The sequence below is a fragment of the Pagrus major genome, chromosome 22, assembly GCF_040436345.1.
Source record: "Pagrus major chromosome 22, Pma_NU_1.0".
Classification (NCBI taxonomy): Eukaryota; Metazoa; Chordata; class Actinopteri; order Spariformes; family Sparidae; genus Pagrus; species Pagrus major.
Genome location: NC_133236.1, coordinates 27,908,984 through 27,926,884, shown reverse-complemented (window position 1 = coordinate 27,926,884; position 17,901 = coordinate 27,908,984). Strand labels below are relative to the sequence as shown.

Genomic DNA, 17,901 nt, shown 5'->3' with positions numbered 1-17,901 from the left:
GCGATCCATGACAGCTTTCGCCCCGGGGTGCTTGAATCATCTGCCAGTCAGATAGCAAAAGGCTCTCTGGCACCTCTTCAACATCCCCCTGCAGCTGTACAGGGTGCCTTCACCATGAAAAAACCCTCCTGTCTGCTCCCAGCGCCAAAAAAAGGTATTCAAGCTCCCTGACAGACTGCGATGATGGCGCTGACAACATGTATTAAACATCTTTGAGTCTCGACCTGCAGGTCTCAGTCGTGAGTCAGCAGTCAGCACATATGATACTTCCTCTGTGGTGTGCTACCCACCCACCTCAGCTTCCTCAACAGTGTTCACTCTCTGCTGTAGATTTATTCTAGATTTGCAGGTAAAAAGAAAAGAACTCGTAAAAATGTACCATTTTCTAATAAGCCAGGATTTACAGGATTTATAAGCTGTAATTAATAGTTTTATTAATGTTTATTAATGCCACTTACTAATACTTTATTGGGGTGCTAGTTTGTGAAAATGTGCTAATAAATATCTAAATGTTAGTTATTAATAAAGGATGATAAACCTTTAAATGTAATAAATCATGAATGAAGGAGGAAGACTTTGACTTTCTATTATGCTCTCAGTAAAAGTAAGCGAGTCATCCGCAGTTATAAATGGTTTGCAGTTTTACATGACACTACGTTGTTGATTAATGAATGTAGGTGCAGATGCTCTACGGTCCTGGTCCAGAAGGTCAAGGGTCAAACTGTCCAGTGAGGCGTCTTCAGAGAGCTAAAAAGACAAAGCAAGTGTCCAGACACAAATAAAAATGTTCTTATTAATAATTGGTGTTCTGAAAAGGACCCAAAAGTCATAATCACTCACATGAATAGTACTTAAATAAAGGTCTTTACTAATGTCCTGTGTCCACATGCTTTTGTCAGCACGTATGCTGTTTTGTCTGTGTTCAAATGCTTATGTGTTTTAATGTGCTTAAGTATGTGTTCGTATGCCATCAACCTGCCAGGGACAGCTGTCATGGTCTGGAGTATCTTTTAATAAATATACTTGAGTATCAAAATACATTTTCTGGCAATAGATGTACTCAAGTATCAAAATTGCAACTTAAAGTAACTCTTACATATATTTACATGTATGAATGTTGTAAAGGCTCCGATATTGAGCACAAACGTAGCGTAGATGTGTGACTGTCAATCCAAACTGTCTGGGGTCCGCATGTGAGGAAGTCCAGAGTGTCGTACTAGACGTTTTCCAATCAGCTTCACTGCAGTCAGACTGATGCAGCTGTCCTTATTCTCAAGGTGTGTGAAGACTGAGTGGAGGGCAGTGGATATGTCATCAGACGAGCTCAGACGATGTACTAAAGTAGGCCTCCAGTACTTACTTTGTTATAATCCATCATTTCTTAATAAATCTCTGAAGCATGAGTAAATTATTTAATAACCATTATTAAATCTATTTGTTGCAGCTGACAATAACTTTATAAAGGGTGAATTAAAAACCAGTACCCTAAAAGAAAATGGGCTTATGAAGAATCTCACAAAATAAATAAATAAATAAATAAAATGAAACGATGGTGGCCAAAAATAGACTTGAAGAAACAAAGTAAAATCATAAAAAATAATGAAACTATTATGAAACATCCATCACTCCTTATATATGCATTTTCTTTCATTAGATCAAATTGATGGTGGTCTGCAGTACCTCATATTTGGAAATAAAGCGTAGTCGCTTTCATTTTTAGTGTTTGTATTAAGTTTAATCTTTTAAAAAAATATAATAAGCATTTGTTTTTAAAATACTTTCACTGTTTAAAGGGTCTAACAGAGCTTTTACTCTGTAATTCTTCAGTAAGAATGATATATTTAAGTGTAAAAGCAAAACATAAGCTAATAAAGCATCACAGGTACATTAACATACCTGCACATACAGGATGTACGAAGTATCAAGAAAAAGTTAAATGAACTACAAATCCCGAGAATCTTGACGTGGCACTTGGTTACCCGTACCAACATCTGATTGGACGGGCTCAGTAAAGCTCTCTGTGATTGGCCGACGGTGGCCATGTTTGCGTTACCAGCTGTCTAGATGCGAGCTAGCTAACCGGTTAGCTGTCTGAGGTGTATTTGCCTCATTATTCGGGCTGAAAACAACGAACAGCCCTTCCACCCGGTCGGCACCGGCTCATCTGGACCTCACGATGCCGGTTCACTCCCGGGAGAAGAAAGAAAACAACCACGAAGACATGGAGGTGGATTTTCCCGAGCAAGACGGCAGCAGCACAGACGAGGAGGACACCGTTAGCTCGTCCGTGTCTGAAGATGGAGACAGCTCGGGTAGGGAAAAAACACAGGCCTTAAATATCAACCCACAGCTAAAATATCAAAATATGCTTCTCTGTCAGACGTGGCTCCAACACAATATGTGGCTGTTCGTGAAAATGAGCTCACGTTTTGATGAAGGGGGGTGGATACAGGGTGAGGTGGAGGTGCTGTGATGTTGATGTCTGTGGGTGAAGGTAAAGGCTGTTGGTGTGGATGTGGAGGTGATGTCAAACCTGTCATTGTGTATGTGTGCACAGAGATGGACGACGAGGACTGCGAGAGGAGGAGGATGGAGTGTCTGGATGAGATGACCACCCTGGAGAAACAGTTCACTGACCTGAAGGAGCAGTAAGTCACACAGCGTTCAGCTACTGCTGTCTGACCTGAATGAATACTGTACTTCATGTTACAGGTGAACTTCCACTTGGTCTGTGCCTGAGATGCATCTGGATGCTTGGCAAACTCTCTCCAAGTCACCACAGACATCCATCATTAATTGCCGTAGCATTTAAAATGATGGGCCGTGCACTGAAGACTCACCTGGTTCACCTGGCTGTCTTGTTAAGGGTCTTTCTGCAGGGACCGTTCTCTACGCTGCTGTTTGTAAACAGTAATGTTGGTTATAAACTCGTCAGTCACCAGCAAATTACTTGTAAGATCTTGGATTGTGCGCGTCAGATGTAAACTTCCATGTCGGCCATGTTGACATTAAACTGACCGCCATTGTGAGAAGAGATGAACACAATTTAATCTTTAAGGTTAAAAATTGCCCGTAAAGTTATTGACTATATTGTAAAAAGTCATTTGAAACTGTTATCTAAGTCATATTTTAAATGCCGCTGAAATGTTTGGCTGTTTTTCTGAGCAGTCTGAACATCGACAATAACTCACTAAACATAAGTCAACAAATACCAATTATTGAAAGCAATATTCTTCTAAAATCTTCACGCAACAGTTAAACAACACATTATTAACTAATGCTCTAGCAACATTTGAATAAAGGAAAAACTCTCCTGTTCTCGAGAGCGTGGACATAATTTTGTTATTCTGGAGACCAGTGAGAGATTTCTGCATCTGCTCAGCTCATTTTAATGCTCAAATAGTGTAAGTTTATGAATCGATGTGCCTCCTCGTGTTTTCAATGTTCAGGTTGTACAAGGAGCGTCTGAGCCAGGTGGACATCAAGCTGCAGGAGGTGATGGCAGGCTGTGCCCAAGAGTACCTGGAGCCTTTAGCCAACCTGCAGGAGAACATGCAGATCAGAACCAAAGTTGCTGGTGAGTCAAAGTAACATACGTGAATATTTACATCTGACTTAATGTGACCGACTTTGACGTTACATGTCAGCCACTTGAGACAATGTGGACAGTTTCACCACTATTTTGGTAAAAATGATATGAAACTCATACACTATGGAACTAAAACTTGCTTTTTTGCCGTTAAAGGTCAATTGTTTTTTTTTTATGTAATCTTTACTGCTGGCTGCTTCATGTTGATCTAATGCTTGAATGCTTGTCACAGGGATCTACAGAGAGCTGTGCTTGGAGTCGGTGAAGAACAAGTATGAGTGTGAGATCCAGGCTGCCTGCCAACACTGGGAGGTGAGAGGTCACCGAATGAGTCAGGGCTTCCGCGTCAAACCACATTTTGTTCAGATAGATTTTTCCCTTTATAGTGTAGGAAATGCGCAGTGCCACAGTGTCCACTACCTCAACAGACCGATTTAAACCACAGTAACTACTCCTGGAGATGGTTTTTAATGGTTTTCCAACCAGTGTGTCTCGTTTCTGTCTCCCAGAGTGAGAAGCTGCTGCTGTTTGACACTGTGCAGAGTGAACTGGAGGAGAAGATCAGACGACTGGAGGAAGACAGACACAGTATTGACATCACTTCAGGTACCGACCAGGGCTGCAACCAGCAACTGTCTGAAATGTCTTTTTTGATTATTTATCAAATAAAAAGCATCAGAGGTCGGGCCTACAGTGACATCCTGACGTCTGGCCAGCATCTCCAAAACCAACTGTATTCAGTTTATATTGTTGAGAAAGAGAGAAAAGTAGACTTCACATTTGTTTTTAATATTTGGTATAAGGGCTGCAGCTAAGGATTACTTTCATTGTCTGATTATCTGTCAATTAATCGATTAGTTGTTTGGTCTATAAAATGGTAGATAATGGTGGAAAAATGTCAATCAGTGTTTTCCAAAGCCTAAGGTGACGTCCTCAAATGTCCTGTTTTGTCCACAACTGAAAGATATTCAGTTTATTGTCCCAGAGGAGTAAAGAAACCAGAAAATATTTTACATATTTTACATTTAACAAGTTGAAATTAGATAACTTAGATTTTTTTTCAAAGTACAAGTACTAATATACCGAAGATACAGAGTACAGTTAGTGTTGTTAATGAATACTCACTGAATAAAGGCTGCAAATTTGATTAAAATGCAAAGTTTGCACTTAAAGTCTATAAATCAGATGTCTGAAATATGATGCAAATGTCCTCCAGGAGGACGTGATTCCTCTCCTCTCTCTGATTCGTCCTCTCTGTTTTCCAGAGTTGTGGAATGATGGATTGCACTCACGGAAAAACAAGAAGAAAGACCCGTTCTGCCCCGTCAAGAAGAAGAAGCCTGTTGTTGTTTCTGATATCCTTTTCCCTTTGTCCCGTCCTTGTCTCATTACTCCCATCATTCATCTGCACCACAGCGACGTCCTGTTAAGATGTTTTCCCGTCACTTCACTGTATATTCTTCCTTAACCGCTCTTTCACGGCCTTATATCGTTTACATGCTGCAAGATCTGGATATTCTTGAAGACTGGACCGCAATACGAAAGGTATTTTTGTAAACGGACGATGAGACCACTTGGCGAATGTTTTCGAGTTGTGATCTGACCTTTCCCGTCTGTTTCCTCTCCCTCCTCGCAGGCGATGGCATCACTGGGGCCACACAGGGTGAAGGTGGATGGTAAGAGTTTTCTTCTCGTCCTTGGTTACAGTCAATATCTGGCTGAGTGCAGCGATCGACCCGCAGTCACACAGGAGGAGCTGATTCAATACTTTGAGCTAAAAGTACTCAAGCTCATAGTTGAAAAGGAGACAAGTGTTGCCTCCTCATCTGTCTTTGTCTCTCCTCCTGTCCTTCTTTTTTTATATTTCCTTCTGTATTTCCTCTAAACTTCTACTGTCCCTGCTGTGCATGTTGTCTTCTTCATGTCCTTATTTTCCTTGAAATTCTCTCCCTGCAGTTCCTGCAGTCAAGCCTGACAGACATCACCATGTGGCGCGCTCCGAGGACGGTCGACTTTTCTATGACAACCAGTGGTACTGCAGGGGACAGGCCATCTGCATCAACAGGAAGGACGAGTACCCGACTAGGTGTGTGTGTGTGTGTGTGTGTGTGTGTGTGTGTGTGTGTGTGTGCAGAGTTAAAAAGCTCTTTGGAATAATGAGAGGGAGTGATGATTATGGTTATAGCCTGTGTGAGTTATAACGCTAACCGCTGTGTATGCTCATCTGTGACAGTCTGTATTTCTGACTCATTGTGTGTGTGTGTGTGTGTGTGTGTGTGTGTGTGTGGCTGAGGTGTGGCGGTCACATGAAGGATTTATTTGTAATGGAAATGATCGGGGACGGATTTAAACAAAGACTGAATGATTGTGATGCCACAGTCTGTCCTGTGTGCTGTCAGGACAGGACGCTCGGTGAACAGCGGGCATGTTTTGATGTCAGTTTTCTCACCAGCCTCCCTCAACAGTGCTGATTGGTGACAGAAATGCAACAGGCGGCTGCTGAACAGCATACCAGAGAGTGTATGGACATTAGAATGAAGTTTCCTTCACCAGATTTTAAGCTATGGCAGATACATCATCACCAAAACACCACAGGAGGAAATATGTTTATCAGTGCAGTTCATCCCTCCAGTACAGTTCAATCGCTTTAGGCTCAAGGTGGTCAAACTCCACGCCAACACTTGATTTATGTATGCGTATGTACCGTATAGCTCCACACCAGGAAAGATGCCACCAGATGCATAAAACTGTGTTGGCGTCCCAAATCTAAACTACCTAGTAATTCTAAATGGGTTTTTTGCTCATACACACACTGTGAAAGTGACAAAATGAAGTATACTCAACCCAGACAGTATGCATGCTGAGGTCCTGTCCATACATACGTGGTTCTTCCTTAAATCAAATCTTTTTCTATACGTTTGGGGTTTCTGTACACACGTAAACTGTGTTTTAGGTTACTGAAAAGGGAACTTTAGGGAAACTCCCACCAGGGGAATGATATAACTCCATTGTCAGTGTCTGGACGGCAGAAGCAGAGTTTTCTTTTTTTGAAGCGATGACGCAGACACCCACTTCCTCAATAGGTCTTATGAGTGTATAAAGCATCACTGACTAATGTGAACTTGGAGTATGTGTCATGATATTGGAGTATTTGAGTCTGTGCACTGATGGAATGGACATTGTCTATATTTAGGGAGACACACGCTGACATTTATAATACAGTGATGGAAAAAACGGCATTAGATGCATTATCCAGGAGGGTTCTGTGAGGAGCAGTCACGTATCTCTGCCTCGTTCGTGGTATTTTCTTGTTTTTGTTTTAAAAACCTTGTAACCAAAAATACCCTGTGTACATGTTGACTAGTCCTAAATACTTTTAATGTTTGAGTGTGTCGTTAATGGACATTCAGTGGACAAATGAAATGGAGAAACTACTTGCAGCTGGAAAAAAGATGTGGGTGGCGGTGGTGGAAGAGCTCCAGAAAGATCTTGGAAAACAAAAATGTTTGAAGAATTCAGTCTGAAATGAGACATTTAGCTTTGTTTGTGTTGAGTTTAACTTACAGTGAGATTCTGAAGGCCCAGTTTGATAATCCCCTCTCATCACATCTCATCATCTCCTGTCAGTAATAAGCATTTAGTCTTTTTAGTATGTATTATGGATTTACGCACAAAGACAGAGATGTGCTCATGCAGTCAGATTTATAAAGCTGTACGTACACATGCTCTTGTTTTTATAAATCTGTATCATTGTGAACTGGTCACACATGCACAAACCTAATTTATAATAATTTTTGGTCATATTTAGCAGCCTGACATCATTGAAAAAACTTGAAATGATACTGTGGATGTCTGTGAACATGAAAATTAAGATTTTATTAAATGTTTCTATCATAATTAGTTAATGTTACACAGTCCTTTAGAGGGCATTTGTTCTCTTCTCTGTAAAAACATCCTAAATTCTCTTTTAATCAGTATCTCTTCTCATATATGTGCTAATATAGTTGTGTGTTTTGTGTCCCGCAGCGCCATCATCACCACCGTCAACAACGACGAGGTGTGGTTCAAACGACTGGACGGCACCAAGTCAAAGCTGTACATCTCCCAGCTGCAGAAAGGCAAATACACAATCAAGCACTCGTAAAAAAAAAACACACACACACGCATACAGGCAAAGACCATCATCTCTGCTGTGTTTCTTTATGTCTCCTTTCCGAGTGGTATCTTTTTCTACATTATGCCATATGTGCAGTCACACACACAAAACACAGCTAACTTCAATCCCTCTGTGCAAAAGTAACAAAAGAAAAAACTGTCTTACAAACAAATATCAACTTATTCAGCTCTAAGGAGACGATCTTCTCTGTAAATATGTAGGTATGTTGATATTACTGACAAGGTCACAAAGTGTCATTTTCTCTGGAACGGAGATCAATGCAAAGTGCTGCTAAAATCAAAAACGAAGGGAGAAGAACCGGAGCAGTAGCGAACTGTGAACGGCGGAGCTCAGTCGCGTGCCTTTCTGAGACAAGACAATGCCTGAACTATTAATATCAATGCAGTGAAGCCTTACTCTGTACTGTGTTAGCACCAGGAGGACTGAAGCGGGTCAATGAACGAGTGAGTGTGAACCCCCCCCCCCCCCCGATCCACGTGAGGATGCCGTCAGCGGTGTGTTTGATTCGCCTCTGCGGACGCACCGGTTACATTTGAAAATGTCATGCTTCACAGAGCCTGATAAATCTGTGCTAGGATCCCCAGGGAGGCCAGTTTGAGACAGTGTTTGAGTTATCGCACAAGTGTCAATGCGGAGATGGAGAGTGATTAATCAATTTTTGAGTAAATGATTACAACGTGAACATAATGAGATAAAACTATTCTTCGAGAAAACACCCCGGGGTTCTGTTGGAAACCCACTTGGGGAGCCTCTGTACTAAATGATCTCTTGATGTCTTGATGTGTTAGTCTAATTTTCACAGCACTATATTTTAAGTTCAAACAGAGGCCAGCCACATGCACTACGCAAAAACCTAGACAGTAACAGGAGGTGCCCTTGTATATAGAGATGACTGTATGTTTTTCAGTATTTCACTGTGATTCTTCCCTCCATCTCCTATAATGTTGTCTGCTAGTGCCTACAACTCACTATTGAAGGCAGGATCCAGGCTCCAGTTGCCTCAGATTTGTAATTCATAGTGCCATTTTTTTCCTTTTTTTTGTCTTTATTCAGACCATTTTGTGTGTGCTATGAATATAAGAGCTGAAAGGACTAGTTATCAGGTCCTGCAGTGTAAATGTAACACCTCTGACAAATCAAAAGTATCTCCTGTTCCCCGTCCGCTCTCCCCGTCCGTGTTCCTCCCTCTGTACTGTCACTTCTCTTTCCCTATTCCCCTTTGTCTTCCCCTTAAGCCGTCAGTGAAAAAGGTTCCTCATCATTGACGTATTAACAGTTCAATGAGAAAGAAAGGTGAAGAGATTTTTAAAAAAATGTATCTACAATCCGTCCGATCAAACCCTTCTTTGTTTTTGTAAATGATACTTGATTTAATGGAGGGGATCTTGCTTTGTGTTGTGTTTACAGTGCTTTATATACATATTTCGGTAACACTTTATAATAACCATCATTATTAAATGGTAATTAATAGATAATTAAACTTTAGTTGATAGTTATTTCACTGTTAATAAACAATGAAATCCCTTATAAGCCATTTATTAAGCAACTGATTTTTACAAATGCTTCGTAAAAGGTTAATAACTGCTTCGTAGTTCATCTATAAACCTTGTTTTGACGGCCATTATAAAGTTGCAGCTGGTTATAAACTTTTACATTTCATAATAAATTAAGCAATAATAAATATCATTGTTTGTTAAAAGTGAAGTAACTACTAACTAAAGTGTAACTAACAATAAATGAACCATTCATTAATGATGTCTATCATGAAGTGTTACCCATATCTCAAAGTGTTACCTGCCAATAAAAGAGAAGTGCTTGCAACATTATTTCATAAACATGCAGTGTACGTGAGGCCGGGTGTGGCTTTCACTCAGAACAACTTTCGATAGTTCGTTGCAAGTTTTCATTTCTTGTTTTTTGTTTTGACATTTTTATGAACTATGGTTCCATCAAAGTAAAAAAAAACGAAAAAAAACAAAAAACATGTGACATTGTGCCAATGCATGTACAGCTGATTAAAGATTTTGTTTGTATCATTTGAAAAAGAGTCAAACGTGCAAGTTAACGGTTATTCATCCTTTTATATCCAAAAGAGAGCAAAGAAACTTAAAGCAGCACTATGTAACTTTTAAAGTAGTTCTGGAGAAAGTACTTGATTGTTGAGTTTCATTCCCAGATCGTGAAATACCAACGTTTTGGGTTAATGTTTCAGGTCCGACGCCAAAGACAGAATTTGGGGTTTGATTTTGATTTGGCATGAGACTGGTGTACCCCGCCACTCACCCCATGTGACCTTGGATGATGGATGGATGGAAAGAGACTCAACAATCGACTATCTTTCTGCAAAAAGTTACATGGTGTTGCTTTAACTTGAGTTGAATTGTGTTTCCGCTATACTTTCAAAGGCTTTCTGTCTGCATTTCTAGCAAAAAAAGGAAGAAGTGTCTGTGCATTTAGATGATTACAGTATCAACCTTCACTGCTCAGCTTCAGTCAAGCTAATTTCCTTTTCATGGCCTTAAGAGCTTTTGGATAAAATAAGAATATCAGAGCTTTGCAAAGAACTTAAGTATCCGATTTGGATTTGGGCCAGCATGCACAGAAAAAAGCTCAGATACAATCTTATATAATACTCCAGTGTACAAAGAGAGAAAGTCCCTGACAGTGCTCAACCCAAAGTCACCCCTGAGGTTCGCTGAACTCTGGCTCCACTCCTCTGTGACAAAAAAAAAAAAAAAAAGTGGTGTGTATTTGGGAGAAACATGCTGAGCTAGTCCTATTTGATAATGGCTCTTTTCCTTTCAGTCACTTATTTCTGCCAGAGGGACACTCACTAGATTAACACCACATACCGGTATTGATTCAGGATCTACGCTGATGTACCATTTTCTTGCCCTCCCCTCTCACTCCATCTGCCTGGCCTTGGGCCTCTGCAGACACCTCATGCAGAACCACTGCAACCTTTGATTGATCTATTGGGAATATTGATTAGGTGTGGCACTGTAGTCAGAAACTCAAAGCAATCAATTCAGAGCCTAATTGGTTAAATTTCCCATTTAGATAGAGCTTTATAACCAAAACTGGTGTGTTAAATGAATATTCTTTGCTGTAATTCACCACACGGTCACGCCGGGTCAAGACCATGAAGTTTCATGAAAGAGAAAGTATCTTAAAATCCCACATTTCAAACCACCAATTAGGTCTGCCTTGCACTCCCCCTGTTGCACTACCACTTGTCAGGCCAGAAGGTGTCAGTAGTGCTCCACAGTGGAGAGGCAGCAGCCTCTGCACTGGTTGGGAGGAGGGAGGTGGTCTGTGAATCTGGGGCACCCTGCTGCTGAAGCCCTCCAGCTGATGAGAGAGAGAGAAAGAGAAAGAGAGGAAGAGAGGAGGGATGAAGGCACAGTTTGATCACAGCTCGCTGGCCACGTCTGCTACCGCAACAGAGAGAGAGAGCAGAGAAAGAGGAAAATCCCCATCACCGCGTCAAAGACAGCAGCAGCAAACAAGCAGCAGGACTGTCTGTATCTCAACACGCCATGCAGCATCTCTTTAGAGCTTTCCTTGAATCTGCTTCACGCACTCCTGTGAACGTGCACATGCACCCTTGTGTATGTATGAGTATGGTCAGAAATAGACATAACTTGCTTACCGAATGCACATAAACACACACACATGTCACAGCAAAGGACACTATTTTCTTTTGTGGTTTTTAATAATGATTCTGATTGAATCTGGATTCTTGTCCCTGAGTTTTTCTGGCCATCTACAGCCACATCTATACTTAATGAGTAACCAGAACTGGAGGGTCATTGGGACGTGTTTACTGCAACACTGGGGCTAATTAGACCGTGAAAGTGTCACACTGTGCTAAATTCTTTATATCCCTTCCCCTTCTGTGTGATGTATGTGTGTGCATCGCTGTGCATTTTCAAGAGACCGTGTATGCAAATCTCTTTGTGCATGCATGCATGTTGCTGTGTGCCAGGCCTGTGCGTGGGCGCGTACCTTTGATGCCGATTGTGTAAGAGAATGTTAAATGCATACATACAAGTTTACATCAAAGGGATGAGGCAAGCTGCTCATCGGCAGCGTAAGTTGAACAGAGAGACGAGAGCGACGTGGATTCAAGTGGACAGTGCTGCAGCCTGCAACCTGTGATCTAAATGAGTCTGCTATCACCTCGCTTAGGTGTGGCAGTGGCCTAGAAACCACCATCAGCACCAGGCTATAGCTCTTTATTTATCTCACACTGTCCATGCTGTCTCTTCTTGCTTGATGTTGGTGCCTCTTCAAAGATAGGCCTTCTTGCCCGTCACACTTGTCAAGTAAGTTTCTATGCCGCCTATTGGAGAAGAAACATTTTATTTAGGTCATGGCCTGGACACTAAACATTAAAGCTGTACATACCCTCTATTTACGTATTAATCTATTCCATGCAAACTGGCTGACGGACATGGTTTCAGAGTGGCTGCAAGTGGGACAAAAGTAGTGGGAACACAACCACACCTAATAAAATTCCATTAATCTTTTAGAATTTAGGCACCCGTTCCTTTCAAGTGCATGTCATTTCCACACATTTGTACTATTTGTCAAGTAAAAATAATAAATGATTCACTTTTAAGGAGCTCAAGCATAAGTAATAACGCTTCTCCCACAAAGCGACAAATGTCTTGTCAAGAAAAATGTCATTCAACTTGAATAAAACAATGTAGTGCATCCCTTAGGATGACATTTAGAATGTGCTGGGAAAGTAGTTGTATTAGTCAACTTAAGATGGCACCTGTGATTGTTAGCAAAAAAGGAAAAAAAAAGTCTAAATCCAACTGTAGGTTACCGAAAGGTCTATCTTACCAGGCATCGACTTCACAAGCTGTACAACAGATGCACAACACAGAGATTCGGTATCTACCAAGATACTCCCGAGTATTCTTCTGCCAGCATCTTGTGTCCACTACCAATTCAATGAGGTGCCAGCACTGGTTTGACTATTTCTAGTGTTTTTACATGATGGGGCTCCATATTTGGTAAGAACATAGAGCCATGTGTAGCAGTTCTTCTCCCGACCTTCTGCTCCCATGTATGTAACGCCAGCCCTATTCCTGCTCCCCTTGCCAAGTTTGTCAGAGTATATGACAAGCATAGCCCCTAACTCCAGTTTTGTAGACTTTCAGCAAATGAACAGGAAGACTGGCGTGCTGTGTCATGGCATCCGTCCACGCATTGGTGCATTGCCACTGTGTCTTGGCATCTGTGACTCACCCCTGACCTCTCACTTGTGTCCTGGTATTTGAAAACTACCTTCTGCAAGAACGATGGACAAGAACAAGGAACAGCATCCAACAATATCTTACTTGTAAACATTAGCAATCACAGTTTTGCTGTCTCTCAAACAATAGGAGAGGTCTTTGATGGCTGAAATGACAGTTGCAGCGACTGTCACATCCCAAACTACTATTGGAGTATCTCAGGTCTGGCAGGGTATGATTTCCTATAGCAGTGGGATCGTGAAGTCTTCCTGGGTACCCAGCTCTTTCCTGAAAGAAATCTAGTGACCGAAAGACCCTCAGAGCCAGGAAGATGGCTACTGTGAAGTCAGTTCAAAGAATGCAGCATGTTAGAGAAGTGACAGCCTTTGACTGTCATGCCTCAAAGCAGCACACCTACTCCCTACCCACCAAAGATCATCCACCCTTGGGAATAGCTATGTTTTCTCATGGGGCATGGCCAAAGAGGCTGCTTAACATTTTGCATCCCCTCCATCTGATTCTTTAGCTGTCAGAGAGTCAGACAGGAGGAACTGCCTGTCAGCCTCTTAGACTGAGCAACAGTCTTAAGGCATGCTGTTGTATCAATGCTAATGCAAGCTAAAAATCCCCCAAACTGGGGAGTGTTGTCACAGGTGAATGGCATGACTGGCACTGTGCTGAACTCCGGGACAGCCTCTCAAGGCTTGGATCCTGAGATGGACAGGGTGCATGTTGGATTGACTCCAGCACTGATAGAGAAAAGTCCCGGAAATGGCTGGGCTTTTCAGAAGGTGTGTGAGGAGAGGGGCTGGGCCATGAGAGCTACCCCATGTGTTCTGTTCTCTCTTTCCTGTCAGTCACATTCTACTATTTAGGTGTATGCATCAGTGATCTCCTTTGTGTCAGGTGGGGTTTAGAGAGAGTTTATTTTTAACCACCCTCTACTGAGGTTGACTGAGGCGGCAGCATCCTATGGTACACTACTCTGCCCCTAACCAGAAAATCCCAGTTTATACCCACTGGACAGGGGCCTTTAAAGCTGTTATCCATCAAGACGGCATCGCTGCATGCTTTCACAACAGCCAAGAGGGTGAATAAGTTGTGTGCCCTTGCGTACCACACAAAACTGCATGCTATTCGAGGGTATTTTTGAGGTGCCGCCTTCAGACAGAAGCCGTCCTTCTCGCCATTTATATTAAAAGTTTGTGTAGGTACAGGGTGGTTCACTCTCAGTGCTTTTTATTCACAACCCTACAGGGGACAGAAAATGAAAAATTGCATCTTCTGTGTCCCGTGTGCACTTGGAATACTTTTCTTGTACTCAGTGTCGTTAGTGAACCCCTAAGGCTCACCTATTGCCTGTGCAAAAGTATCTTGGAAGGACCCCCCTTGGCTGTCTGTGTACACTCAACAAGGAGTGCAACAGCAGTGGAACATCTGTTGAGGACATGTGTATGTTAGCATCTAGGTTGAGGCCCTGCATTTTTATCAGGTGTTATGTGTTGGATGTTGCTACTGGTTTAAACAACCTGTGAATGACTACGTGAGTTGCTGTCAGCCAGCTCTCCTTTCTCTGTCCTTTCTGCAAAGAAGACTTTACCAGGATCTTAAATCAGACTTCCTCCTTCTAGGTAGCACCTCCAGCAGTACCGACAGGTGAAGTGTGCCATTTAACTTTGCTAAATTACTGCTCAGTGAACAGTTGGTGCAGCCTTGTCTCTTGGAGTAGGATACTGCTCCCTCTTGCACTTTCCCCAACTAGCTTGTTTGGCACCTGGTAAGTGCTGCCTGCTTACATGTCAATTTTAAAAAGCAGAGAGCCATGATGACAAGTGGCCAAGTTGTTAGAGGCCTGTTTGAGGGATATGATGAATACTGCTTCCAAAAAGCTAATGAGAAGAAATGTGTGGTGATGAAAAGAAGAAATAACAAAATGCAAAATCTTTGATGAGAATCTGCAACCAGCACATATTCATGACATTCGAACAGTCTGGATTAAACATTGGTGCTTTTTCCTGAACCTTAACATCATTATCTCCACCTCCTTCTAGAGTTGTAGAGTTCTCATCTTGTAAAGAGCGGTGATATTTGATTTCTGGAGTAATAACTCTTTTTGACTTGATAGCTTGAAACCGAGGAGCTCCAACAGGCTGACGAGCCTGCATGTGTCAGGTTTATTTAGCTGACCAGACGAGGTGGCGGTATCACCTTCCACCTCCACACCCACTGTCCTCAGACACCATACAGTATCTCCTCATTATGTCAGGTTTGATATGCAAAGTAGTGCTGGCAACCACTGTAGCATGGCAGAGGCAGACAGGGACAATGTTTTTGGGTGTGGGTGTGTGCATAAGAAAAGATGTGTGTTCATGTCTTTCCCTGTCTGCAGTTGTGTGTCTGGATGGGCTCCCCAGCCAGTGGCGGCACTGTAGCTATGACTTTACATACAGGGGGTATCAAGTTCAGCATCATCTCCCCAAATGGATAAACACACACAACTTATCCGTCTCTTACAGGCTCAGCCTCAAGTGCTCAGTGCAGGCTCAATATGGAAATGTAGTCAAATGGCCAACTGGCATCAGCGACAGGATAAGAGACCACAGAGACTTGGTAGTCAGGCCGATTCTCCTGCATCAAAATTTAGATACATGAATACTTTATTTCGGTTTCTTTCTGGTTTTGTTTGTTTACCGTCTAAAAACGCCTGTGCACAAATGTGTGTGTAAACACAGGCACATGCATGTTTCATTTGAACGTACACTTGAATGTGTGCCAGCCTTGTTTACTGTTTGTGCTGGACGCAGAATCAGTGGAGTGAGAAACAGAAAGCTCACCCAGCCATTTGGCTGCAGTCCTAATTGGCTGTGCACTGTTGACAGGATGCTGACAGAGCACATCGCACAGACAGGTACTCTGTTTCTCTCAGTTTCATCTTCAGGGTTTGTGAAAATATTTCCTCTGAGGAATTCCCTGCTCTACTCATTTTCAAGCATGAAAAAAAACCTTAAGTGGTGCCCTTTGACAAGTTACAAAGCTTGTTTTTCTACCGTTTGGATGCAGAAAAAGGGAATGGGGAGGCTGCCAGCCTTAATGAGATGCTTCTCTGCTTCTTATCAGGTCGGCGTGGTTTACTGTTCGGTGACCTGCTTGGCTCCTGTGTGTGTGCGTGTGTGTGTGTGTGCACGTGCTGTGTGGACAAACATATGAACACACATGCACTCACAGCTACGCTTTAATTAGCATTCACACAAACAAACTGTGATTCCTTTTATGTATAATGTAAGCCTGCAAAGTGCTAATTTGCTTTGTACTGTACAACTGAGAAAGACCAATCGGCACCATCCTGGGTGCAGAATATCAAGAGTACCACTCCTCATAATGGCATACTTGACTCTGTGGGGAACATTCATGCACACACTCACATAGAGCCTTTGATTGACAGCAAAGACCACTGGGATGCAAGTGAAAGAGGGGGGAGGGGACGCTAGCAACATCTGAAACGAACCATGGCTAAAGACGGGAAAGGTTGGCGCCTCAGGGTGCTTTTACTCAACACTTTACTTTGATGGGTCACAATGATATCACTTAATGCACTTCTTTCTCTCTCTGCTTCTCATTCATAAATACATTTACTGAATCTCAGAGCCCTTCAGGTGTCTTTTCACATTGTGCACACTATGTGAAGTTATGTCATACACTGTATGCCTCTAAGAGGTGTAAATGTAATGTGCCCAGTCGGCCACGTTTGCAAAGAAGTCATCATGTTCATCAGTCTAGACTCGAGGATAAAGATGTCGTGATATTTTGCCATTTCTGGGTCGTAATAGTAGTATGATTAAAGTCTTGTACACAAATCCCTTTGTACTGGTCAGTTTCCGTTAACTAGGGGAGTTCGTTACAGCTGACCACTTACACGGCTACTATTCGCCCTTTACCTCAAACTACTGTCAGCAGCATCCATTAGTGTATCACTTTTTGTAAAACGGATCATATCATTGAATGCTGATGACATCCTTCTCTACATAGGTAATGGAGGGTTGTCAAGTTCACATTTGCTTTCCCCATTCGATCTGGAAATAAATTCAACTGGACAAAGTCAGTGGTGATGCCTTCAAACCCACTTACATCCCAATCTTCCCAGTCCTCTCATATACCAATCATTTTTAGGTGTCTCTGCATGTCTTTCCGTCTACTTCTTGCATTAAAAAGTATTTGAGGTATACAATTGTATAGAGGAGGACTCCGAATGCTGGTCAGATCTCCCCAATTCACTCCAAGCCGTTAAAATGGCATAGCACAAAGACTGGAAATGGGGTGAAACACATGGCACGGCTCTGTCCAAACTTAACAAAATCCACCTGCCATCACCTCTAAAGCTCCCTAATTAGCACCTTATTTTGTTTGAGACCCCACTGGTTTCCTGGCAGTAACTGGTCCTAGCCCAGGAATAGTCCAGCATTTATCCATTCATGCAATGCCGGCTTATGGTTACCACCCATGGTTAGCCTCTTAGCCACACCATTTAAACTGCCTAAATAAGCTATTTTTGCTGTGTGTGTTACTTATTGGAGCAATTAATTAACATGTGAAACTAGATAAAGACAAGTTTAACTACATGGAGCGAATGGTTGTGAAACTTATTTTAGTTCTGATGCCTCTATATGACCCTCATAGGCAAACAACACCATCAGCAAGAGGATTGGCTATTTCTATATAGTTATTCTTAATGCCTCTCACCGGGTCGGATCCTGACTTAAACGGGTTGGATGCGGTACAGAAGGTCATATTACAGTTATTAATCTCACATAGCCACAGCTCGATACACTTCCTCATTGTCATGCATCCTTCAAACAGCTGTTTTTAAAAAAGAAGAAAGTATAAATGAT

At 42.1% G+C, this 17,901-nt stretch overlaps 1 protein-coding gene across 1 annotated transcript; it reads left to right on the top strand.

Moving 5' to 3' along the window:
- Positions 1–2,033: 2,033 nt before the first annotated feature.
- brms1lb (BRMS1 like transcriptional repressor b) lies at positions 2,034–9,811 on the top strand. The gene is made up of 10 exons (XM_073493470.1): positions 2,034–2,312; positions 2,558–2,648; positions 3,450–3,577; positions 3,822–3,901; positions 4,099–4,195; positions 4,855–4,944; positions 5,070–5,134; positions 5,226–5,265; positions 5,546–5,675; positions 7,616–9,811. Exons 1-10 carry the CDS (start codon positions 2,177–2,179, stop codon positions 7,731–7,733), a joined length of 975 nt encoding a protein of 324 aa, XP_073349571.1. The 5' UTR covers positions 2,034–2,176; the 3' UTR covers positions 7,734–9,811.
- The last annotated feature ends 8,090 nt before the right edge of the window (positions 9,812–17,901 follow it).

What these genes read in the sequence shown, in the direction of transcription:
- brms1lb (XM_073493470.1), top strand. Translation starts at nt 2,177, where the DNA reads ATGCCGGTTCACTCCCGGGAGAAGAAAGAAAACAACCACGAAGACATG. An exon ending in TGAAGATGGAGACAGCTCGG is followed by an intron (nt 2,313 to 2,557) that starts GTAGGGAAAAAA and finishes ATGTGTGCACAG; the next exon opens with AGATGGACGACGAGGACTGC. An exon ending in CAGTATTGACATCACTTCAG is followed by an intron (nt 4,196 to 4,854) that starts GTACCGACCAGG and finishes TCTGTTTTCCAG; the next exon opens with AGTTGTGGAATGATGGATTG.